Source organism: Capra hircus, chromosome 2 (genome assembly GCF_001704415.2).
Source record: "Capra hircus breed San Clemente chromosome 2, ASM170441v1, whole genome shotgun sequence".
NCBI classification, from domain to species: domain Eukaryota; kingdom Metazoa; phylum Chordata; class Mammalia; order Artiodactyla; family Bovidae; genus Capra; species Capra hircus.
In genome coordinates, this window is record NC_030809.1 from 76,380,280 (window position 1) to 76,406,773 (window position 26,494).

A 26,494-nucleotide genomic window follows, 5' to 3' on the forward strand; every position below is an offset into this window, starting at 1 on the left:
TTGAAGGAAAGGCTAAGAACTTTATACCTGACTTTTCATAGCCTGGTCTGGTCTACTCTGAGTATATATTTCTGGGGTCTCGTTTAGGGGAGCGGTGGTTGGAAATTAAGAGACTTGTCTTGCACCATCTTCAACAAATGAGCTACCCTCTGTACTTAAATATTTGAGTAGTTTCACTGTGGTTAATGGAAATCATTGCGGGTCTAAAGCTTGTGCAGACATCATTGTCAGGTGACGTTGTGTCCTAGCAAAGGACAATGTAATGCTTTTTTCCTTAGATTTAAGCAAAGAGTCAGACACGACTGAGCGACTGAACTGAACTGAACTGAATGATTACTCCTTCTCTCCTCGAGTTTTTGAAGGTGCCCACCATACTTGTCTGGAACCTCTGGTTTCCTGACTTGATTTGTTAGTCAACTTGGTCCTCCTGTGTTTCTCACTCCCCAAGGCCCACAGCTCATCTGGCTCAGTTTGCTTCCCAACAGTGGCTGGGTATCTTGACCACAGTCCTAGCATTCCCTTCTAGAATCTGCCACACCAGACCAGCAGTCAGAGCTTAAGATCCCCTGCCCTCCCTGTGACTCACCTGTTTTTGGTATCCTTTTTATCTGTTTGTTCTTCTTTTTGATATAATATTTGTATCAAAATTTTTAATTTTCTTTTGTCCACTTCTTTCCTGAAGTATTTAATTCTAGCCAGTATTTTTCAGTTAGGGGACAAATTCTTTGAAGTAAAAAGCCCTGCTTCCTTGGTTAGCTATGGATAGAGACAGCTTTGGGGCTTAAAAATCCCCTGGAATAAATCAATGGGCATTTTTAACTGTTCATTTCCTGATCATGCATTAGAACCTAAATAAAATGCTTCAAGGGACTAAGGGACTAAGTCCACATTATTAACTTACTAAGCATTTCTTATTTATTTGAAAATTCTTTTTTCTTCTTTTCTGGGAGGGCACCAATAATTGGGGAATATGTTTCCAACATGCAAAATGAGTTGTATCTTTCCATAAGCAAGCCTATAATTGGGCTCCTGCAGCCACACAGCTTCTCATATGGTACTTATGAGTCAATTAAAGCACCCTAACAAGCAATTATGCGTTTATTGTTTAATTCAATTTCCACAACTCATGCTGTTCCACTCAAAAGTTGCATATATGTCATTCAGCATGCAATAATAAGCACACATTTTATTTAAATATAGTTTTTGAAGAATGGGATCTCCAAATACTATGCTTTCACCCACTGTGCTCTGCACAGGAAGAGAAAAAATACTAGGAGAAAATGAAAACACTTAGAATATGGCAAGAACTGGCTTTTCATTCCAAATTGACTCATTTGGATAATGGCAAGTGAAAATGTCTTCTATACTACCTATAGTTGTCACAGAAATGGAGTTGCTGGGACATCCACTGAGAGAATTAGGGTACGAGATGATTGGTAGTTTGAACTTTGGTGGTTGAAGTCTGAAGGGGAAGGGCCTAGGTTTGATCCTTGAGTGAAGTTGGCTTGGTCAGTCCTGGGTGACCCCAGTCTCTCCCCTGGGAAATGCCATGGTGGGGGCCTCCTTCCCTGTTGCCAATGATGATACCAAGGCTCCTCACCATGCCCCACATCAGTGCTGGCCACTTGCATGAAGGATTAGAACAGAGGCCAGAGTAAATAGGCACAGATGCGCTGGGAAGACAACTGCACACAGCATGTGGGAGCCCATTTTGATATCCATCCCACCCCTGGCCAGCTTGTGGCTCTCGAGCTTGGATGGCGGGATTGGCTCAAGGCTCTCCTCTTTCATGGTGGACAGTTCAGAGCAGGTGCAATGAGGCATACTTCCTGTGAATGAGAGCTTAGATTTAGCCTTCTTTTTCCAGGACTCACATGCTCAATCACTAAGTCTTGTCTGACTCTTTGAGACCTCATGAACTTTAGCCCACCAGGCTCCTCTGTCTGTGGGGATTCTCCAGGCAAAAATATTGGATGGGGTGCCATTTCCACAGGATCTTCCTGACCCAGTGATCTGAACCCACATCTCCTGTGTCTCCTGCATTGGCAGGTGGGTTCTTTACCACTGAGCCACCAGGGAAGCCACTTTTTCAGGACTTAGAACTTCCTATTCCTTCTAACTGTTCTCCTTCTCAATTTTAATATTTCTCTGCAGAGACTGTTCCTTCATTCATGAAGCCAACAATCCAAGGATTACAGTTGGATGGAGGAAAAGTGGCTTTGCATTTCCCATGGCTCAGACTGCCCCCAATCCTGGTATTTGCCACTGAAATGCGCTTTTATTTACTATAGATGTATGCAGTCTTCCTTATACTTTGTCTTGAATAAGAAATAAATCTGTTTTCCCTAAGGGTACCCAACAGATGGTGGGGAGAGTAATTCTAAAGGTAGCTGAGTGGCTGAGGGAAGTTAGGCTGGTTGATTGAAAAACCAGAGAATTAAAACAAAACCAGCCTGTTGGGAGAGCAAGGACAAGGAAGGCGTGGTAAGCCTGATTGTGTCAACTCTTTTTCTTCTTATTTTTGGAAGTAGATGAGGTAGGCTTGGTTCTTATTCCAGTGGATGAGCTACGAAGAAATACCTTTGCCCTATATTGTAGGCTGGCTGAAAGCTCCCCAAAATGCACAAGCCTGAATCCCAGGAACCTGTAAATTACCTTATTTCCATGGCAAAGAGGACCTTGCAGACGTGATTAATTAAGACTGTGAGGGGAGAATATGCTGGATCACCCAGGTGGATCCAATGCAATCACAACAGAGCTTCTAAGTAAGAGGGAGGCAGGACGCCCTTTGATGACGCAGAGGGAAAGTGACCTGCTCACTTGCTCATGCAGCACTCTTGGATTTGAAGGCTGAGGAAGGGGCTAGGAGTGAAGGATGCAGGCAGCCGCTGGAACTGGAAAGGGCCTGGTGCCTGATTCTCCATAGAACCTTCAGAAGGAACTGGTCCTGATGACATTTGGACTTCAGCCCAAGGAAACTGATTTTGGACTTCTGACTCCTAGAACTGTAAGAGAAAATATTTCTGTTCTTGCAAGCTGCTAAGATTTTGGTAATTTGTTACAGTGACCAAAAAAAAAAAAAAAAAAAAAAAAAAAACAGTAATACCCTGGAAACAGTAACATTAAAAAGCATCTCATGGGTCTTTCCTGAAACTAAAGGACCAATAGTTGAGCTCTTCAGTAGAGCAGGGGTCCCCAAACTCTAAGCTAAACACCGGCATCTGCTGTCAGAGCAATAGTGGAAATAGACTAGAAATAAAGTGCATAATAAATATAATGTGCCTTAATCATCCGCAAGCCATCTACCTCTTTCCCCTCATCCCCCAGTGTGTGGAAAGATTGTCTTCCATGAAACTGGGTCCTGGTGCCAAGAAGGTAGGGGACCGTGGCAGTAGAGCATTTAAGTCCTTCAGCACCTGACACCCAAGGCAACATTCCTAGTGACCCCTGCCTTCTACGTTGTGGTGGGGTTTCAAAAAACCCTTCTATTTTATGTGTGTGTGTGTGTGCACGCACACACTCAGTCATGTCCAACTCTTTGTGATTGCTTGGACTGTAGCCCACCAGGCTCCTCTGTCCTTGGGATTTTCTAGGCAAGAATACTGGAGTGGGTTGCAATTTCTTTCTCCAAGGGATCTTCCTGACCCAGGGATCAAACCCATGTCTCTTGCATCTCTTTCATCAGTAGGTGGGTTCTTTACCACTGTGCCACCTGGGAAGTCCTCTATTGTATTAAGGAGAAGGAGCACATTAGTTTGTAATAAACATCCTTACACCAGCCAGTCATAGGCTCTACTCTCCAGATCTCAGCACCTAGTGGTAAAGCACATGTGTGGCAGGCTTCATATTTTTTAAATGCCTTTAAATTTGCATCCTTAATCCAATCAAATTTTTCTCTCTGCATCTTGTCTGCATTATGGCTTCATGGAAAGAGACAAGATAAATGTCATCTCAGATAGGAGATGGATGTGTCTATCAATCAGAAAGAATGCAAAGCCCTTGTCTTTTTGCCTGGGTGGGTGATTAATAGTAAAAGAAAATCTGGGGTGGGGAAGCCAAGCAACAGTAACTTGAGTCATGGTTTTCCCTGACTCAGGACTGATGTAACAGGTGGAGAGTTTGGCTAAGGAACCAGCAAAAAGCTGAAGGACTTCTGTTCCATATCTTCTTCAGAACTCTGGGAAGAGAGGCCCTACAGGGGTGCCACTCCAGGAGGAGGGCCTCATTGCCTCCTCAGAAGCTCCCTGAGTTTCCTGTTACAGAGTCTGCAGAAATGCCCCCAAACTCCTGGGAAGGGTGTGGTAGCTGCTGGCATGGGTAGGCTTCACAGGAGAACATGCTCTGACACTCCCAGAACACTGATCACAGGGCCCCAGAAGAAAGTTCCATGCCAGGAGGTACCAGGTGGGTGAGCCCTCATCAGCTTAGAGGACAACAGCCCTCTGATGAGGATCAGGCTGAGAGGGGAGCGTTCCTGTGATTTTTCACCCTGAAAGGAGACTTCCCTGGTGGGTGAGCAGCCACCCGGTGGACAAGGGCCACTTTCACTGTAGACACTGGCAGTGAGCCAGGGCACTTCTGAAGGACCTTCATACAGATCTGAGACCCCTGATAGCTGTTGGGCACCCAGATTCCTTCCTGGATGGGAGAGGGGGAAGTGGCTGGAAGAGAAACTGCACATTTCCCTGAAAATAATTATTTTAAATAGGAAGGAGGCTAATTAAAATGGCCAAATCTGAGATAGCTTTAATTGGCAATTGCACCTTTCCTGATTACCTACAAGGAAGGGTGCTCTTAAGAAAGATTGCATCAGTGTATGATGAAATATTTGGAGTGGAGTGCAGTTCTGCCCTTAGTCTCAGTAAGAGCTGACTTCCATGCCTTAGAGCAGGGTTGCCAACCTTCTGGCACCAAGGACACTTTCTCTGTGGACACAGTAGAGAGTATGGTTTAGGGAGAATTCGAGCACGTTACATTCATTGTGCACTTTATTTCTATTGTTATTTACATCAGCTCCACCTCATCAAGCATTAGATCCTGGAGGGTGGGGACCTCTGCCTTAGAGGACCCTTCTCTGGCCCTCTTCCAGCCTGTTCCTTCTCAGAAGCAAGGATGCCATGATTCCTCATCCACTCCTTATCTAAACTCTGCCTAGTTGTCAGAACTTTGGAATCCCCTGCCTTAAGAACCCTGACAGAGAAGGCAATGGCACCCCACTCCAGTACTCTTGCCTAGAAAATCCCATGGACGGAGGAGCCTTGTAGGCTGCAGTCCACGGGTTCGCTAAGAGTCGGACATGACTGAGTGACTTCACTTTCACTTTTCACTTTCATGCTCTGGAGAAGGAAATGGCAACTCACTCCAGTGTTCTTGCCTGGAGAATCCCAGGGACAGGGGAGCCTGGTGGGCTGCCGTCTATGGGATCGCACAGAGTCAGACATGACTAAAGCGACTTAGCAGCAGCAGCAAGAGCCCTGAACCAGCTTCAGTAACTTACAGGAGCCTCTGCTCTGAGTCTGACTTGTGATCAGCATTTGCACTGCCTCCATATATACCCTAAATCTGATGAGTGTACAAGGGTGGCCGATTTGTGAATTGAGCTTTGGAGTATTGACTGTAGTGCCCACTCAAAAATGTAAGATGTTCCTTCTGGAGGTAGAATCCAGCTGGGAGTGAGAAGAGAGGAGGACTGGCCAGAGAGACAGGCCTGGGCCCACAGTTCCTGAGCTGCCACATTCCAGCCTGAACCTCCAAGTCATCCCAGAATTTATATTGGAACTTCATGTTCCACGTCATGAAGACATATATTTTAATTAGAATAGAACTGATCTATTACAGGTTTGTAAATTTCAATGATAGCATCTAACTCTTTAGACTTACGATCTGTGACCTCCTCTTGTATTCCAGTGCTGGTCCCCACATGTATAAGGGGCAAGGTGGCATTGCATCATTAAATTAGTTGTTCTTGTTACACAGACATGGAACAGGTAGTCACAAATGTTATGAGCCTTATCAAAGAAGAGGTACAGGATCTTAGAATGTGTATAGCAAGGGCCAGAGGCCAGCACATCTTATTCCCCTGCACAGATATAAGTTGTGCCAGGCCCCTGGTCAGACTCATGTCTTCACTGTGTACATTCGTCAAGCCTCCCCTCCATCCAGGAAGGCTCCTGGCTGCCCAGTGCCTGAGGCCCCAGAATCCTGCCCTTGCAAGACCCTGAGTGGAATGAGCTTTTATTTCCATGTTTCTTTCACCTGCGTATCCCAGGCTTCTGTTGCAGGGTCTGCACTATAGAATACGTTGTTCGAATGTTGTGTGAGCTGAGCAGTAGCCACCCCCTCCTTTTTGATGTACATATATCGAACCCTACCTGAACTGAAGTGGTTCACAGTTTCAGAACAGCAAGCTAATAGAGCTCTTCTATTTTTCTAGCATGTCATCCTCATTTCCTGGAAATCATGACCTCTTTAATCAAGTTTTCCTACCTTTTCTTGTGAACTATTAGAGTTGGACTCTAGTTAGAAACAACTTTGGGAAAGTAACGTGTCCTTGGTGAAGGTGATGAACACGAGTAGATCTGAAGTAGTGGATTCCATCACTTATTTAGGCATTCCAGGTAGAATATTACCATGTCTTATCATAAGGCCAGCAACCCCTGCCCTCTTCATATCATAATTGAATAGAAGACAAACTTATGTCTCACTATCAGAGTTTAGAGGTGATGGGGGCAGAAAGTCTGGTCATTTAGTGGTAGTTAATAATCTGCTGATTTCAGTCATTAAAGCCTAAGAAGGCTGCCTAACCATCTCACATTGACAGCCAGTGTCCTCCAAAAATTAACTAGGAATCACGCTGAGGATACATACAGATCCTTGCTTCATTTCTTTTGCTAAATTCTCAGATAATTTTACATTTTCTGCCAGGCCATTGCTTTTCATGCTGATAGAATTGAAAAGAATCATGTAACATGGGAAAGCAATTAACTCTTTTCCCCTCTTTGGTGATTTTTTTTTTTCCTCCCAAGGCTCAAGCTATGTCATGATTAAGAGAAAGATAAAGCTGAACTCAATTCTGTGCTTTATGCTCATTGCTAGACACTATGGATAGGAAAACCACACAGACATGTGGATGGTTCCAGGTCCTCTGACCACACCCACTCACCAGGTGACTGTTGTTATCTGGGAACTTCTGTAACTCAGTAACTCAGCTCACCCACCTGCTTCTCCATCATTCCTTTAATGAGAGTGCCCAGTTGTTCCCGGCAGGCAGTCTGAGAGCTTTCTATCCAAAGCTGAAGATAGCTAAATCTCAAACAACACACAATAAGATTGCTCTAAAGCTATTTGAGCTAATTTTACTTGGGAGTACAATTTTCCTCCAGTAAAGACAGACGTATTTCAAGTTTAATTAATAAAATATAATTAAGCATTGATTTGCTGTTCCTCTGAAAAGATTCATTTCGGGTAAAAATACATGACAGGGATGATCAATAGTAAATACCTCTTCGTTGCCTGATGAAAAGACCTTTCCCACTAGTACAGTACAGTGCTTTCTATACTTAAAAACGCCAAAAGAGACATCATTTCTCTAGATTGTGACCTTCAAGTGATGTGCTATGATCCAAAAGTTCCAGAACTCAGAGTTCGACTAAATAGCAGATGTCTCACAGGTCCAGTCTCCTTATTTCTTTCCCGCCTGTGCCTTATACGTCATTTCCATCCAAGACTGAAGTACCTGTTTTTCTCTTGTGTACCAGGATTTCCAGTTGGTTATTGGCATTAGGGAAACTGCATTAACGTGCTGCTGTTATCTGTGTATGTGCCTACCACTGCCACTACAGTAGCGTCCTTGAAAGCTAGATTTATATGTACATGTATATTTCCTTGCACACACACAATGCTTTTATAATTATTCATAATTCCTTATATTTTATAACCAAGTGAGCAGATGGATGGATGAATAAATGACTCAATTTAAGTAACTTCTATTATGGGAAAAGGTGTTGGTAATAAAGGCCCCAAATTTGATAAGTGTATCTACTTACCGCCTGTGATTTAGTTCTCAAAAAATCTCTGACTTAAGGAGTTTATACACACTTAATATTGCCCACAGAACTATATGTGCATGTGTGTGCTCCGTCGTGTCTGACTCTCTGCGACCCCATAGGCTATAGCCTGCCAGGCTCCTCTGTCCTTGGGATTTCACAGGCAAGAATACTGAAGTGGGTTGCCATTTTCTTATGTGGAAGAGCTTCCCCACCCTGGGATCATACCCATGCCTCCTGCATTGGCGGGCAAATTATTTATCACTGAACCACCAGGGAAACCAATATAGTTGAATATAGACATTCATAAATCCAGTATTTGGTTACTGCTATAGTTTTATGGACAGGGACTGGCTGCGCAGTCCATGTGGTCGCAAAGTCAACATGATGAGCGACTGAACTTAACTTAAAGCATATATGTGTATATCTTGAATATATATTCAGACTTGAAAAACTGTAGATATACTGGTTCAGAATTAAAGATAGTTTCAGATTTGGAAAAAAAGAAACTTAAATGAAATTAGAAAGTATTTTAAAATGTTTTATCATTGGAAAAACTCTTAATTTGTATATTTGTAGAGGTTTAGTTTTCAAATAGCAATATTTTTTCAAAGTGTTTAAAATTCCTTTTTATGTTATTCATTACATTGTCATCTTGGGAAAAAAATTAGCGTGGTAAACATTTGCTTGTACCCTACTTGAGAAAAGATCTTGCACTGTATTCATCATTAATGGCTATAATATTCCCAACAAAGAAAATGCAGGTGATGCTGGCTTGATGTGCAGTGGATTTTGTTCCTAGGATATGGACAGAAACAAGAATAAAAACTATTCAAAATGAATGAATAGCCCCACCTGCTTCAGAGCAGATGTACAAACTGGGACATATTGTGTGTGCAGCCATTGTTATTTTAGCTAATTCCTTGGTCCTAAAGCATTAGATACATTTGGCTTTCACCACTTCATAAATAGTAAATAAATGGATGGATAAATGAATAGACGATATTCAGATTGACTTGTTTTTTGTTGCGCTCCAGATAATGAAATTCAGAATATAAGAGAAATGGACAACTGAAGGTCCTTACGTATACTTAACCTGTGCTAGAAAAGTTTATATAAGCAGTTCTTAACAACAGTGTTCCTAAGTTGTGGTCTCTTTATTCCTTTTAATTTGGTAGATTTTAAAGAGCTGTAATATAAGTGACCCTAAACAATTTGTTCTTAGGATGCTAAACTCAGCAAATATCCATTAACACATACCATTTCCAAAGACATCATGCCAAAGGCAGGTGGCCATTGGACAGGCTGGATCAGAACCACCTGGGACACTTAGAGACAAAAATATTTCCAGACTTCTTTCCCAGAGATGCTGTTGAGTAGATCTGAAGTTATGCCATCAAATCTCTATATTCTCAAAGACATCCATGGTTAGAAATCAGTTGAGAAGTGTAGTTGTCAACCAGGGGGACATGTCAATGTGTAAAGTCATTTTTGGCTTTCAAAACGAAGAGGGTACGTGTGCTATTGGCATCTAATTGGCTAAGGCCAAGAATGCTGCTAAGTATCTTACTATGTGCAAGACAAACTTGTGTATCCACAAAATGAAATTATCCAATCTAAAATGTTACTGATGCCAAGTTTGAGACATGCTGGTCTAGAAAGTAAAGATATATCCGTTGAGTCTATAATTAGAGGTGAATCAAAGAGGCACAAAATATCATTTGTTCATAGTTGAATACAAATGGCATTAGTCTAAAGACTCAAAAATTAAGCAAAATCAAAAAAATGTTTTACCTTGAAATAAGGTCATGGTATGACTGCAGACAGTTCCAGTTGAAAAAGTATGTGAGAAGCATTGAAGAGTTATCTGCAATTGGTAAGATATCTGTAATGGGGATTATCTGGAGACATTATTCCTGTACTTGAAAAAAAATGATTAAAAAATTTAACTGATCCTGAAATGTTAGTAAGGGGGGAAAAATGGTTTACTTGTAGAAAGGGAAATTTATTTTAAAATACTGACTGACAAACATAGGACTATTTAAACATAAGTGCTATTTAATAAGTTAACAAAAATCAAATCTATGAAAAATGCAAATGATTTTTTTTCATGGTTTGGTCCTTTTTCATCTTTGTATTGTTCTGTTGTAGATTCTGTTTTCTAGTTTTATATCATCTCTAGAGATCAAATGCTCACAAGCAGGACATATAGAAAATTACTGAGCAATTATTTTGGTTGCTGTCAGTGCAGGGTTTGGATTAATAATGAAACCAATTAAATTATCAAATACCTCCACTAGAAACAATAAACATTGAATTTCCAGAGAGAAATAAGGTTAGCTATGTTGAACACCTTTTGCAATCACAATGGTAACACAATTTTTCAAACATTGGGGAATTCTGCTATTTTGTCCAAGAATCAGGAGCAGCTTGATTTAATTAAAATAGCAACAAAAGCATCCTTTTTTTTTTTTTTTTTTAGCTGTCTCATGCATCTCTGATAATAACCAATCAGCAGAAATGACGGAATGCCTCAGGCAGATAAATGGCATGCCTCCCCTCATGCAAGAATGTATAGTCCCATGTCGTGATGACTGCACCTTCACTGCTTGGTCCAAGTTTACACCCTGCTCCACGAATTGTGAAACAACTCGAAGTAGAAGGCGACAGCTCACAGGTAGGTTGTGCATTTTGTTCTTTAGCTTCAAGCCGGTGATGCTGTCCTGAACCTGCTGAGGAGAATGTTCATTCCAGAAGGATGAGAAATTATATCATCTCCCTCCACCCTCCCTGCCATTATGTATCTTCTAGGCATATGATTGACACACAATATGTACTCAATTAATACTTGTGAAGTAAATGAAAGATATGAACCATTCCAAAGCTATGAAGTTCCTCTATATATAGCTTTATAATTTTTGTAGTGATAAATGGCAGTATATCAACCAACTTCCTTAGAATAGTAAATGGCAGAGTTTCTGGTATTTTTCAGGCCAGGATCTCAGCAAGCTTGAAAGAAGTACCTGATTTATTAAAAGCATCAAAGACAGACCTCACCTATATCGTTGTCTTTTGCCATTACTGTATTGATAGGTTCAGTTGCTCAACCGTGTCCTACTCTTTGCGACCCCATGGACTGCAGCATGCCAGGTGTCCCTGTCCTTCACTATTTCCCAGAGTTTGCTCAAACACATGTCCACTGAGTCAGTGATGCCATCCAACCATCTCATCCTCTGTTGTCCCCTTCTCCCACTGCCTTCAGTCTTTCCCAGTATCAGGGTCTTTACCATAACCTTACAAGTAACTTGATATTTCAAAACTTTAGTAGTGGAAGGCAAAAATTGATTATATACATAGATTCTGCTTTTGTGTGTGTGTGCTATGTTGTTTCAGTAATGTACAACTCTTTGTGACCCTATGGAGTGTAGCCCACCAGGCTCCTCTTTCTGAGGAATTCTCCAGGCAGCAATATGGGAGTGGGTTGCCATGCCCTTCTCCAGAGGATCTTCCTGACCCAGAGACTGAACCAACATTTCTTCTGTCTCCTGAATTGGCAGGCAGATTCTTTACCACTGCCAAGTCGACAAGAGACTATTGGATCCCACCATAAAAAGATACCCCATATCCAAGGGCAAAGGAGAAGCCCCAGAAAAATGGTAGGAGCGGAAAAATCACATTTGGAATCAAACCCTATACCCACCAGAGATGCTTGGAGGGCTCATAAACCTTGTGTGCACCAGGACCCAGAGACGTCACAGAGACTGAGCCAGAACTGTGTTGAGTATCTCCTGCGGAGGAGTGAATCATCAATGGGCTGCCACGGGGGCAGGAGCTCTGAGTGTAGCAGACTTGGGTATGGCATAAGCCCTCTTGGAAGAGGTCACCATTAACCCCACCGTAGAGGTGCCAGAACTTACACAGGACTGGGGAAACAGACTCTTGGAGGGCACACACACAAAAAAAAAACCTTGTGTCATTACCTCCACCATAGTTTGGCCTCAGATAAAACAACAGGGAAGGAACACAGCCCTACCCATCAACAGAAAATTGGATTAAAGATTTACTGAGCATGGCCCTGCCCATCAGAAAAAGACCCAGTTTCCCCTTCAGTCAGTCTCTCCCATCAGGAAGCTTCCATAAGCCCCCTATCCCCATCCATCAGAAGGCAGACAGACAGAAAACCACAATCAAAGAAAACTAACCAAACTGATCACATGGACCACAGCCTTGTCTTACTCAATAAAACTATAAGCCGTGCCGTGTAGGGCCACCTGAGACAGATGGGTCATGATGGAGAATTCTGACAAAATATGGTTCGTTGGAGAAGGGAATGGCAAACCACTTCAGTATTCTTCCCTTGAGAACTCCATGAACAGTATAAAAATGCAAAAAGATAGGACACTAAAAGATGAACTCCCCAGGTCTATAGGTTCCCACTATGCTACTAGAGATCAGTGGAGAAATAACTTCAGAAAGAATGAAGGGATGGAGCCAAAGCAGAAACAACACCCAGTTGTGGATATGACTGGTAATGTAAGTAAAGTCCAATGGGGTAAAGAGGAATATTGACTAGGAACCTGTAAGGTTAGGTCCATGAATCAAGGCAAATTGAAAGTGGTCAAACAGGAGATGGCAAGAGTGAAAATTGACATTTTAGGCATCAGTGAACTAAAATGGACTGGAAAGGGTGAATTTAACTCAGATGACAATTGTATCTACTATTGTGGGCAAGAATGCCTCAGAAGAAATGGAGTAGCCATCATAGTCAACAAAAGAGTCCAAAATGCAATACTTGGATGGATGCACTCTCAAAAACGACAGAATGATCTCTGTTCATTTTCAAGGCAAACCATTCAGTATCACAGTAACCCAAGCCTATGCCCCAACCAGTAATGCTGAAGAAGCTGAAATTGAATGGTTCTGTGAAGACCTATAAGACCTTTTAGAACTAATACCCAAAAAAGATGTCCTTTTCATTATAGGGGACTGGAAAATGCAAAAGTAGGAAGTCAAGAGATACATGAAGTAAGAGTCAAATTTGTCTGTGGAGTACAAAAGGAAGCAGGGCAAAGGCTAATAGAGTTTTGCCAAGAGAACACACTTGTTAGAGCAAGCACCCTCATCCATTAGCACAAGAGAAGGGTTCTACACATCAACATCACCAGATGGTCAATACTGAAATCAGATTGATTATATCCTTTGCAGCCAAAGATGGAGAAGCTCTATACAAGTCAGCAAAAAACAAGACCAGGAGCTGACTGTAGCTCAGATCATGAACTCCTTATTGTCAAATTCAGACTTAAATTGAAGAAGGTAAGGAAAGTCACCAGACCAGGTATGACCTAAATCAAATCCCTTATGATTATACAGTGGAAGTGACAAACAGATTCAAAGGGCCTATATCTGATAGAGTGCCTAAAGAACTATGGATGGATGTTTGTAACATTGTTACAGGAGATGGTGATCAAAACCATCCCCCCCCCCCAAAAATATGAAAAGGCAAAATGGTTGTCTGAGGAGGTCTTACAAATAGCTGTGAAAAGAAGAGAAGCTAAAGGCAAAGGAGAAAAGGAAAGATATACACATTTGAATGCAGAGTTCCAAAGAATAGCAAGGAGACGTAAGAAAGCATTCTTCTGTGATCAATGCCAAGAAATAGAGCAAAACAATAGACTGGAGAAGACTTGAGATCTCTTCAAGAAAATTAGAGATACCAAGGCAATATTTCATACAAAGATGGGCTCAATAAAGGACAGACATGGTATAGACCTAACAGAAGCAGAAGATATTAAGAAGAGATAGAAGAATACACAGAAGAACTGTACAATAAAGATCCTCATGACCCAGATAACCATGATGGTGTGATCACTCACCTAGAACCAGATGTCCTGGAATGTGAAGGCAGGTCAATATGAACAAAGCTAGTGGAGGTGATGGAATTCCAGTTGAGCTATTTCAGCTCCTAAAAGACGATGCTGTGAAAGTGCTGCACTCGATATGCCAGCAAATTTGGAAAACTCGGCAGTGTCCACAGGACTGGAAAAGGTCAGTTTTCATTCCAATCACAAAGAAAGCCAAGTCCAAAAAAGTTCAAATTACCACACAATTGTACTCATCTGATACACTAGCAAAGTAATGCTCAAAATTCTCCAAGCCAGACTTCAACAGTACATGAACCGTGATTTTCCAGATGTTCAAGCTGAATTTAGAAAATTCAGAGGAACCAGAGACCAAATTACCATCATCTGTTGGATCATCGAAAGAAAACAAAACAAAAAAAAAACAAGAGAGTTCCAGAAAAAAAAAAAAAATCTACTTTCGCTTAATGACTATGCCAAAGCCTTTGACTGTGTGGATCACAACAAAATGTGGAAAATTCTTCAAGAGATGGAAATACCAGACCACCTGACCTGCTTCCTGAAAAATCAGTATGCAGATCAAGAAGCAATGTTTAGAGCTGGACATGGAACAACAGAATGGTTCCAAATCGGGAAAGGAGTATATCAAACCTGCATATTGTCACCCTGCTTATTTAACTTATATGCAGAGTACTTCATGCAAAATGCCTGGTTGGATGAAGCACAAGCTGGAATCAAGATTGCCTGGAGAAATATCAATGACCTCAGATATGCAGATGACACCACTGTTATTGCAGAAATTGAAGAACTAAAGAGCCTCTTGATGAAAGTGAAAGAGGAGAGTGAAAAAGTTGACTTTAACTCAACATTCAGAAAACTAAGATCATGGCATCCAGTCCAATCATTTCATGGCAAATAGATGGGGAAACAATGGAAATGGTGACAGACTTCATTTTCCTGAGCTCCAAAATCACTGCAGATGGTGACTGCAGCCATGAAATTAAAAGATGCTACTTGTGGAAGAAAAGCTATGACCAAACTAGACAGCATATTAAAAAGCAGAGACATTACTTTGCCAACAAAGGTCCATCTAGTCAAGGCTATGGTTTTTCCAGTGGTCGTGTGAGGATGTGAGAACTGCACTATAAAGAAAGCTGAGCACTGAAGAGTCGATGCTTTTGAACTGTGGTGTTGGAGAAGACTCTTGAGAGTCCCTTGGACTGCACAGAGATCCAACTAGTCTATCCTAAATAAATCAGTCCTGAATATTCATTGGAAGGACTGATGTTGAAGCTGAAACTCCCATTACTTTGGCCACTTGATGTGAAGAACTTGACTCACTAGAAAATACCCTGATGCTAGGAAAGATTGAGAGCAGGAAGAGAACAGGATGACAGAGGATGAGATGGTTGGATGACATCACTGACTCGATGTTTGAGTAAGCTCTGAGAGTTGGTGATGGACAGGGAAACCTGGCATGCTGCAGTCCATGGGGTCAGAAAGAGTCGGACACAACTGAGTGACTGAACTGAACTGAGTACCACCTGGGAAGCCCAGGTATAGATATGTACATACATAGATTCTGCTTTTGTGGTATATGATCATATTGGTTCAATTTACTTCTTTGAAATTTAATGGAAACTAAAATCATAAGTAGTTTAATCAAAGTCTTAGAGCAGTTTTTGTGATAATATACAAATAATTGACATTGTAATATATCTAACTTCTTATCTAGATAAATATTCCAGAACGTCTCATTGTAGGTTTTCTCATATAGGCAAAAAAAGCTTAATTCAGGAAATGAGAACCAAGAAAAATACCAGAATAATAATTAGGTTAATAATATTGGTATTGACATTGAAGAATTAAGCAGAGATGACCATTTGTTCTCATGAGCAACTCAAGTGCTAATTCTCTTGGTTTCAAGACTCCCCTTTGTTTGTATGCATTAGATACATGATTATTTTAGATTTAATGTACTCTAATGGATTGACAAAATCCATGAGAGTCCTTAAAAGTATTTCTGATTTCCATGCAGAGCAGGAACCCATCTGTAAGTAAGGTGAAACATTCAGTCACAAAGAGAAACATTAAATTGCATGTTATACTTTGATATTTTGTCTATAATAAGTGTTCATATATAAATTTATGCAGCATAAACCATATCTTCTGCTTCTAAGGTAAAATAGATTTTTTATCCTCTAAGAATATAGTGGGATAGACTATTTGTGGCAGGAATAATTCCAGGTTAAGGGACAGTTTAATGGAACTTGGTTTGCATGTTCATGTGTAATGTTTCAGAAGCCATTATCTTAACAGCTCTGTCCATATATTTGAGATGAGAGAGAATTTCCTTGAGAGGGAAAGAAAATTTTTAATTTGTGGCCAATTTTTTCTTCCTTTTGAAGGTACCAGTAAATTGAGAATGAAATAATTGAAAATCCTAGGACATTTATTTATTTTACAGCCAGTAAGTTTGTGTTATCAATTGTCAGAACTTTAATGGCTTTTATTTAACATATACTTCTAAGGTAAATCTTGAAAAACCATTATACTCTATCCTAAAAATTACTCACACCCACCAAAACCAAAACAAAACAAAACAACCACCTAGACTTCATTTTCTAAATCATTAAATGCTAAGCTTTTGGCTTTTGCCTAGCTAATTGATCTTTGTATGTCTCACTACCTAGATTACCTAAACAACTGGCCAATTTCATGAAATACACAAACTGTTTAAAAAAATCAGTCAAATGGATTACATAGTAGTGTCAATTGAAAGAAAAATGCACAATGTGAGAGTTAAGGTGTATTCATGGCCTTAACTGGGGACTACAGCCCTGGAGACAGCCTCTCAAATAGCTCTGAGAAACTGCTCTAAGGAGGTAGACGAGTAGGCTAGTTTATATGTGATTTTGTTTCTGTTATAGAATACGATACAGCCTACCTCTTGGTGAAAACTACTAGTTACAGAGAATAGAAGTCTCAAGTTTATGATCATAGTGTTCTTATCTATAAATGGGAATATGCAAGAAGTGAAGTTTATTAAAATTCTTCCTGAAGTACATGTAACTATCCATGGCTCTGATTGTCCAAAGCACACAGTCTCTCTTTATTTTCTTTAATGTCCTCTGTTGAAAGCATAGAGCGTACTGAATCAGTCAAGGACTCTAGTGGATTAATCTTTGCGGACTTGAGTGGAGAGTGGGATCGTCTTTGCTCTTGTTCTGCTTGAGTGCCCCCCTTTTGGTCATAAATTCGAAGTTGGGGAGGCATTTCATGTCCCATAGCCTTAGCAATGTTCATTCCTATGTCAAGGTCAGATATCATTGATAAACAATCCAATGTGCTATGACTAGGTCCTTTTAATGGTAACCAAAAATGGCTCTGGACTACCTGTCTTACTAGACTGTATGGTCCAGGAAATGATTCTCCCTTGTTGTTTCTTCTTACATCTACTATAGCACTATTATAATCATTTTAATTCTATATAGAACTGAATATTGAGTCAGTCCTTTCAAGTCTCTTAGTAATCATTACTTTGATCAAAGACTCAGCTTTGAATTGGGTAACACAAGAAGAAACCATCTCATAGAATAAGCAGAATACATGTTACATTACCAGAAGTAATAATAAGGTCACAATGGAGATTCATGCAGTGAACGGCCAGCATCAAACCAGTTCTTAAGAGATCACCAAGACTAGGCAACAGATTGTTTAAGGCAGAAATCTGATTTTCTTTTTTGTTTTTAATGTGGGTGATTAAATGTGTTCTATTAACAAGTCCAATTAAGTCATTGCTCTTAAGTGACTGTTGCCATATAAATCTAGTCCATAGCTGAAGAAAGGCCCCTCCTGATAAGTGGGAAATTATGGTTATCTAGTGAAATTTAGATTATTGTTCTGATTGAGCTTGAATAACTTTGATAGAAAATTCATATTTATGTTAAAATTTTCAAAGGGACCATCCAGAGCATTAGAAATCTACCAAGGTGAACTAGAAGTACTGGACATAGGTAATTGACCATAGATCAGAACATTAGATTTTTAAAATTTTTCATAGGATTGTGCCTGTGTTAGAAAAACATTTGATTCCTATGTAGAAGTCCCAAGAAATCAAGATCTGCTCTGGTACTTTGGAATAAATATCTGCTTCTGATGCCCTCATCGTCTCTTCCTATTGTGGATGTTTTTCTTCTGTTTGAGCGTTGGTGTCAAGGTGAATTTGAGGTTAGCAATCTTCTCTATAGACAAGTCTGGTTCAGGGGCCTTTTTAAAGTGGGAAATGCAAATCTAAGAGTCAATTCCCTTTAGTCTTGCTGTGCATAAACAGGCTAAGAGTAGCTGATAAGGTTCTTTCCATCTAGGCGGGGAGAGTCCTTTAAATGATATATTTTTCCAGTATATATTCTCCAGAATGTAGTTCATGGGGTATCTGATCCTTATCCAAAGACAGATTACTGTGATAAACTTCAGAAACAAGCTTAAAATGTCCTTTTAACAATTCATTTAAACTTTTGTGACAATATAATATATCAACAGAAGCCATCTAGGACTAGAAATGTATATTACGGAAACATTTTTTTTTCTATAAAATTATCCTCATTTCCACCAAATACAGCCAAACTAAGACTAATTTAGTAAGTCTGAGTTCAATAAATTTGGCCTGATTATTTATATAAGTGTACCAAGAATAGCAATTGTTTATATAGGCTCTTTAAATTTGGTTGCATTTTTTTTTAACTTATAAACAGTCCCAGACTAAAGTGTATAAGACTTCTCAAAGCCAGGAAAATTATGCCTAGCACTTGCCATCAGATTTACCTATGATACCTATAGATTTGGGTGAATTCCTCTCTTCTCAAGTCCCCCAGATAGCTTGAGAGTCCTTTCTTATTCACCTGATAAGGTTGCTGAAAGAAAAGAAAGTGTTAGTTGCTAAGTCAGATCCAACTCTGTGACCCCATGGACTGTAGCCCACTGGGCTCCTCCACCCATGGGATTTTCCAGGCAAGAATACTGGAGTGGGTTGCCATTTCCTTCTCCAGGAGATCTTCCCGACTCGGGGATCGAACGCAAATCTCCTGCATTGCAGACAGACACTTTACCTTCTGGGCCACCAACCAAAGTTGCCAAGAACCCTGAAAATGAGGGAGTAGGCTGTCATTCTAAGGGGTTTGATGGCTTCATAAAGTCTTTCTTGGGATTTCCCATGTGGCTCAGTGGTAAAGAATTTTTCTGCGACAAAGCTAGAGGCTCAGAAGACACAGGCTGGATTACTGGGTCAGGAAGATCCCTTGGAGGAGAAAATGGCAACCCACTCCAGTATTCTTGCCAGGATAGTCCCATAGACAGAGGAGCCTAGCACACTACAGTCCACTGGATCGTTAAGAGTAGGTTATGGACATGAGCACAACATGAGCAAGCACACACGCACAAAGTTTATATTAGTTTTTTAAAGCTGACTGGTTATATCTGATTCTATGTATATTCTGAAACACAACATTCCAGTCAAAGCTATGATAACATAACCAATGTTTCCATTGTGCCCTGTTAAAAGGAGAACAGATTTTGTTGAACTTATGCAAATAACTTTATTTCCATGAAAATAAGAATAAAAAGTATCCAATTCTGGAGGGATCAGGTAGGAAAAACAAGATAAATGTTTCACTTCTATTTACAAAGGTATAATTTATCAAATGATTGTTACTCATTGTACAAGAAATATTTCCTTATATCTAGAAAACAAAGCTAAGCAGTGACATTTTAGACAAAAAGTCTAAAGAGAAAAAATAGTCTAAAAAGTTATAACCCTATCATCTGTTCATTCAGTCCTATGCAATTAATTTTGTTGCCTTCTTGTTAACAATTTTATGAAGTCATCAGATTGTTCATTAGAATTCCTTAATTTCTTACCCAGTTCAGTAGTATAATCTGAAAGTTGTCAAAAACCTGTAATTGTCTGTAAGCAATTATCCTTCAATAAAAAATAAATTAATTTTAAAAACCCTGTAATTGTCCCCATAACAGCCCTTTCTATGAATCTTCTTGAAGATGAAGAATTTTAATAAAAGTAACAGAAAAAAATAACTGTAAATGGCAAAAGACTTTTAAAATGGCATCTTTAAGGATCTGATTACTATTGACAAAGAAATTTGGCTATTTCTGTTACATTTTAAGATAATTTGGACTATAAATGATAACATAGGACAACTAAAATTTAGCAATTTCATGTAAACTTTAGAATATTTATATTAACAATGTTTATTCATACAATATTACTTAAGATTCATTATCATTCATTTAACAATGTTAATCATATAATTTAATATATCAAGTAAACCTAAATAGTTTAATAACTTTCTGTGTTTTTTAAATTTTTCTTTGATTTTTCCGGGGCTCTCTGAGAAATGCCAACGTTAGCAAGAAGTCATAACAGAGAGATTCAAATTCTAGTTTTGCAAAAATTTTTTTTAATATTAGAATTCTTTCAACCAATTAAGTTCATATTAATCTTAGCCAGCCTTGATCATACATCAAATTCTTTCTCAAGATTTCTTTTCCATAAGCCTATAATTTGCCTTTTTTGTTTTAGATTTTATCCTTTGAGTTCCCTTTTTTATTTTTCTCTTAGACTCTCTTTTGAAAATAATTACTTTGTTTTCCCTTAATAGAATGCATTTCCTTTCTATTGACCCTTTTAAAAGTTATTTTGCATATGAAAACATTTTCTTTATTTTAGTGGTTCTAATTTCATATATTAATCATAATTTTCAAACCTTAAGAATTCCATCTTTAGTGAAAACCAAGAGAAAACAGTTGTGAACTATCACATTAGCATGCCTGACTGGCAAACTTATGAACGTACTCTGCTACCTCTGCTGCTAAGTCACTTCAGTCGTATCCGACTCTGTGCGACCCCATAGACGGCAGCCCACCAGGCTCCCCTGTCCCTGGGATTCTCTAGGCAAGAACACTGGAGTGGGTTGCCATTTCCTTCTCCAATGCATGAAAGTGAAAAGTGAAAGTGAAGTCACTCAGTCATGTCCGACTCTTCGCGACCTCATGGACTGCAGCCTACCAGGCTCCATCCATGGGATTTTCCAGGCAAGAGTACTGCAGTGGGGTGCCATTGCCTTCTCTGATTCAGTTACCTCTAGAAACACACATTTTTCCACAATGTAATTTTTTCTCCATGTGGTACAAGATATGTACCCAGTGAACCAAACATCTTTATTTTTTTTGTAAGAATATGAAATTTGAGATTTTAATTGCTAAGCAAGTATAAATTTTCCTGTATTTTATTTGAAAATAATCTAGACAGTTGATCAATCCCTATCATTTAACTTAGTAAATTCTGAAGTTTCAAGTTACCAGAAGATTTAGAGAAACTGTTTTTAAGTAGAAACAGAGTAAGACATAATCGTTCTTAGCATTCACCTAAAAATATCCTACCATGCTTGCATTGAAGTTTATGAAAATATCATTTTTCATGCTGACAAATTTTGTTAGTGGTAACATGATCTTTTTTGACATTCAGTAAACATAGATACAATAACATTTTCACATGTAATGTTGTCATGATGTTGGTTTTTCAGTTAAACCAATAAGCTTGTTTTCATTGGGTAATGATTAATCCTCAGTCATGTGATCTTGAAAGAGACTGGGTTAATTTGTATTTCAGAGAATTTCTTGAAGCACTTCATTATATTTAAGCCAATTAAATAGGTCTCTTTTACAGTTTAATTTTTATAACACCTCACCAAAGGTAGAAACATATGATATTCTATAATATATACATAAACATATAATCAGAGTTCTCACAGCTTCATTTTAAAACTTAAGACATGAATCTGGTATTACAATATAAAACTCAGTAGTTTATAATAACTGTTGCAATGAGTTTATTCTTGGAGTTTACTCTTGGATAAAAGCTGACCACCCCCTCCCCCCTTTTTTTTTCAATTTTAGAAATTAGAGATGGTCTAGATAAGAGTTTCCGGAGAAGGCAATGGCACCCCACTCCAGTACTCTTGCCTGGAAAATCCTATGGACAGAGGAGCCTGGTAGGCTGCAGTACATGGGGTCACTAAGAGTCGGATACGACTGAGCGACCTCACTTTTCACTTTCATGAGTTAGAGAAGGAAATGGCAACCCAATCCAGTGTTCTTGCTTGGAGAATCCCAGGGACAGGGGAGCCTGGGGGGCTGCCATCTATGGGGTCACACAGAGTCGGACACGACTGAAGTGACTTAGCAGCAGCAGCAGATAAGAGTTTCTGAGAAGACCTGGTAGAACATTTACATCTCAAAGACTCAGGGAGATCATTGTAAGCTCTTCCTAGAAGAACTTTTGTTCCCTTAGGGTCAGAATTTTGAAAGAATATTATATAAAGCCAGCTTTTTCTCTAACTGCATATGTAAAAGCCACTGTTGGAATGTCAGGAGAGTCCCATCATGACCTTTTTCAGGATGAAGTTTTCTTAATTTCCAAACTACTTGCAAGTATGAGCTCCTATATATATATGAACCTGGCAGGATATGAGTCAAAGGTTTATCTGACACCACTTTTCTTCTGCTTTGAAGCCTTTGTTAACCATTTCAATGTCAGTTTGTCAGAATAAAAGACTGCATGGTGGGCTGGTATGCTATTGGGCTTAACACCTCTAGGAAGCACCCTGGATTCATCTCAGCTCTTTCAAAAGTCTGTTTCTCCCTCTGGCTGTATAAAATTTCCATGGATATTTGGAACACTGAATGACCAATGTCATATGTGTCCCCAAAGCAAATTTCTTTAAATTAATGAGTCAGTCTCCTTATGGGACCATTGCATGGCGTGAGGGCTTGCCCTTGCCACGGTCATAAGTTTCCCAGTTGACTAAGAAAGCTGTAACTGGTTGGGGAAAGCTGTGTCTCTTATCTTTGCAGCTGAAAGCGCTCACATGGTAATTTATTCAGACAAATTCTGCTTAAAGTATTCAAGAAAAGATGCCAATCAATACTCCTATGTAATCATCCAGTCCAAACTACTCAGTGTATTTCAACTGAGCAACCTCCCAACCTCTCTCAACTGGAGTAACCCATACAGTGGCTTTTAACGGAGCAAAATCTTCCCATTGTCTTTCATCTGGATAACCTAGTTACCTCTTCTTGAATCTAAGTTGAAGGAAAACTTACTCTTCATGGCAAGGTGTTTAACAATCACCGAAAAAGAACCCTTAAGAACTGTGAACCAACACAGGAGATCCAAGACCTAGGAGAGACTTACCCAGCTGTCTAGACTCCCTGAGGGTGTAGACTAGCACAAAGGGCCTTTTCTGGGGGTCAAGGCCCCAAATAAAGTTCAGGCAAATGAGACAAGTATATTCTGAGTCCCTTAGTGGTCAGCAAAATTTTCAACTGAAAGACAAATGCACAACACTCATGTTGTGAGTTAAGCTTTATCCCGGGTCTGAATGAGAACTATTGCCCAGGAGATAGCCTCTCAGATAACTCTAAGGAACTGCTACAAAGAGTAAGTGGTGAAAGCTGGTTTATATATGACTTAAAGGGAATACTTCATGCAAAGATGGGCTCAATAAAAGACAGAGATGGTATGGACATAACAGAAGCAGAAGATATAACAAAGAGGTGTAGGAATACACAGAACTGTACAAAAAAGATCTTCATGACCAAGAGAATCATGATGGTGTGATCACTCACCTGAGCCAGACATCTGGAATATGAAGTCAAGTGAGCCTTAGGAAGTATCACTACAAACAAAGCTAGTGGAGGTGATGGAATTCCAGTTGAGCTATTTCAAATCCTGAAAGATGATGCTGTGAAAGTGCTGCACTCAATATGCCAGCAAATATGGAAAACTCAGCAGTGGCCACAGGACTGGAAAAGGTCAGTGTTCATTCCAATCCCAAAGAAAGGCAATGCCAAAGAATGCTCAAACTACTGCACAATTGCACTCATCTATCAAAATTCTCCAAGCCAGTCTTCAATGATATGTGAACTGTGAACTACCAGTTGTTCAAGCTGGATTTGGAAAAGGCAGAGGAACCAGAGATCAAATTATCAACATCTGCTGGATTATCAAAAAAGCAAGAGAGTTAAAAAAAAAAAAATCTATTTCTATTTTCTTGACTATGCCAAAGCCTTTGACTGTGTGTATCACAATAAACTGTGGAAAATTCTGAAAGAGATGGAAATACCAGACAACTTGATCTGCTTCTTGAGAAATCTGTATGCAGGTCAGGAAGCAACAGTTAGAACTGGAATTGGAGCAAAAGACTGGTTCCAAATAGGAAAAGGAGTATGTCAAGGCTGTATATTGTCACCCTGCTTATTTAACTTATATGCAGAGTACATCATGAGAAACGCTGGGCTGGATGAAATACAAGCTGGAATCAAGATTGCTGGGAGAAATATCAATAACCTCAGATATGCAGATGACACCACCCTTATGGCAGAAAGTGAAGAAGAACTAAAAAGCCTGTTGATGAAAGTGAAAGAGGAGAGTGAAAAAGTTGGCTTAGGGCTCAACTAAGATCATGGCATCCAGCCCCATCACTTCATTGCAAATAGAAGGGGAAACAGTGGAAACAGTGTCAGACTTTATTTTTGGAGGCTCTAAGATCACTGTAGATGGTGATTGCAACCATAAAATTAAAAGACTCTTGCTCCTTGGAAGGAAAGTTTTGACCAAACTAGACAGCATATTAAAAAGCAGAGACATTACATTGCCAACAAAGGTCTGTCTAGTCAAAGCTATGCTTTTTCTAGTAGTCATGTATGGATGTGAGAGTTGGACTGTGAAGAAAGCTGAGCGCTGAAGAATTGTTACTTTTGAGCTATGTTGTTAGAGTAGACTCTTGAGAGTCCCTTGGACTGCAAAGACATTCAACCAGTCCTTCCTAAAGGAAATCAGTCCTGAATATTCATTGGAAAGACTGATGTTGAAGCTGAAACTCCCATACTTCAGCCACCTGATTCAAAGAACCGACTCATTTGAAAATACCCTGATGCTGGGAAAGATTGAAGGTGGAAGGAGAAGGGGAAAACAGTGGATGAGATGGTTGAATGCCATCATCGACTCAGTGGACATAAGTTTGAGTAAACTCTGGGAGTTGGTGATGGACAGGGAGGCCTGGCATGCTGCAGTCCATGGGGTCACTAAGAGTCGGACACGACTGAGTGAGCTGAACTGAACTTCTTGTTTGGTAAAGCAGTTAGCATGCATCTTGGTAGAAACTTACTGCTAGTCACAAAAAAACAGAAATCACAATGTAATTGTACTGTTTTTCTATGTATTGGAAGATATTGAAAGTGAAAGTGAAATCACTCAGTCGTGTCGGACTCTGCTACCCCATGGACTGTAGCCTACCAGGCTCCTCCGTCCATGGGGTTTTCCAGGCAAGAATACTGTAGTGGGCTGCCATTTCCTTCTCCAGGGGATCTTTGGAAGATGTTAAGTGTGATTTATTATAATTCTTTCTGAAATGCATGTAACTGTCTAAGGGTTTGTTTGTCCAAACCACAAGCATTCTGTCATTGTCTTTAATTTCCTCTGTCTGAAACGTTGAGTTCACTCTCAGTCAGCAACTACAGTGGGTTAATCTTTGTAAAGTTGGATGGAGAGCAAAATACTCTTTGCTCTTCTTTTGTTTGCCATATCTTTGGTAGAAAAATAAGTAGTGAAAAATGTGCACTTCTGAAGCCTTATTTTTATTGTTGTCATACTAATGCTTGTATTTTGGTTTCTCCCATGTAATTTGGTAGTAAATATAATAAGCAATCTCAAACATGAATGATAGTATTAAAAAACATGGGCTTAGACTATAAAGCAATGTTATTCTCTAACATAGACACACAGAGAAGCATACAAACATGAATACAAGCCCTCCATTGTATAGGGGACCATCTAAGGTGTTTATTTTTTCTTTTTCCATTTTTTAAACTAGAGTCTTCAGTTTAATATCTGAGTGTTCTCTGTGTTTTATGCAAACTAGATAATCACAAGTTTTAGATTTAGTGATAACTAAAGCAGTTGCTTATACAGTACTGTAAATTATCAGTCTGAAAAATAAAAAATCTACCTAGGTTACTAAATAATGATATATTCAAAATAACTGGATAACTAATACCTTTTAAATATTGTAGACTTGTGTTTTTGTAGAATAAGTTATAAATTTCTAATTTAAGGTGAAAAATGTCTTCAGAGTTGTAGTGGAGATTGATTTTTTAAAATATTGTTAAAATACTAGCTGGTTCTGAATCCAAAGATTAATACTGATTATGACTAGAATGTGATCAGAGTTAGTTCAGTTCAGTCACTCATTGTGTCTGAATCTTAGTGACCCTGTAGACACCAGGCTTCCCAGTCCATCACCAACTCCCAGAGTTTACTCAAACTCATGTCCATTGAGTCGGTGATGTCATCCAACCATCTCATCCTCTGTGGTGCCCTTTTCCTCCCACCTTCAATCTTTCCCAGCATCAGGGTCTTTTCAAACGAGTCAGTTCTTCACATCAGGTGGCCAAAGTATTGGATTTTCAGCTTCAACATCAGTCCTTCCAATGAATATTCAAGACTGATTTCCTTAG

General features: G+C 39.5%; 1 protein-coding gene across 1 annotated transcript in view; it reads left to right on the forward strand.

Moving 5' to 3' along the window:
* Positions 1-26,494, forward strand: part of THSD7B (thrombospondin type 1 domain containing 7B) — a 1,038,357-nt gene that overhangs the window by 726,638 nt on the left and 285,225 nt on the right. Inside the window, exon 13 of the mRNA XM_018062396.1 lies at positions 10,528-10,722. Within this exon, the coding sequence (XP_017917885.1) occupies positions 10,528-10,722 (195 nt within the window). The remainder of the gene's footprint in view (positions 1-10,527; positions 10,723-26,494) is intronic.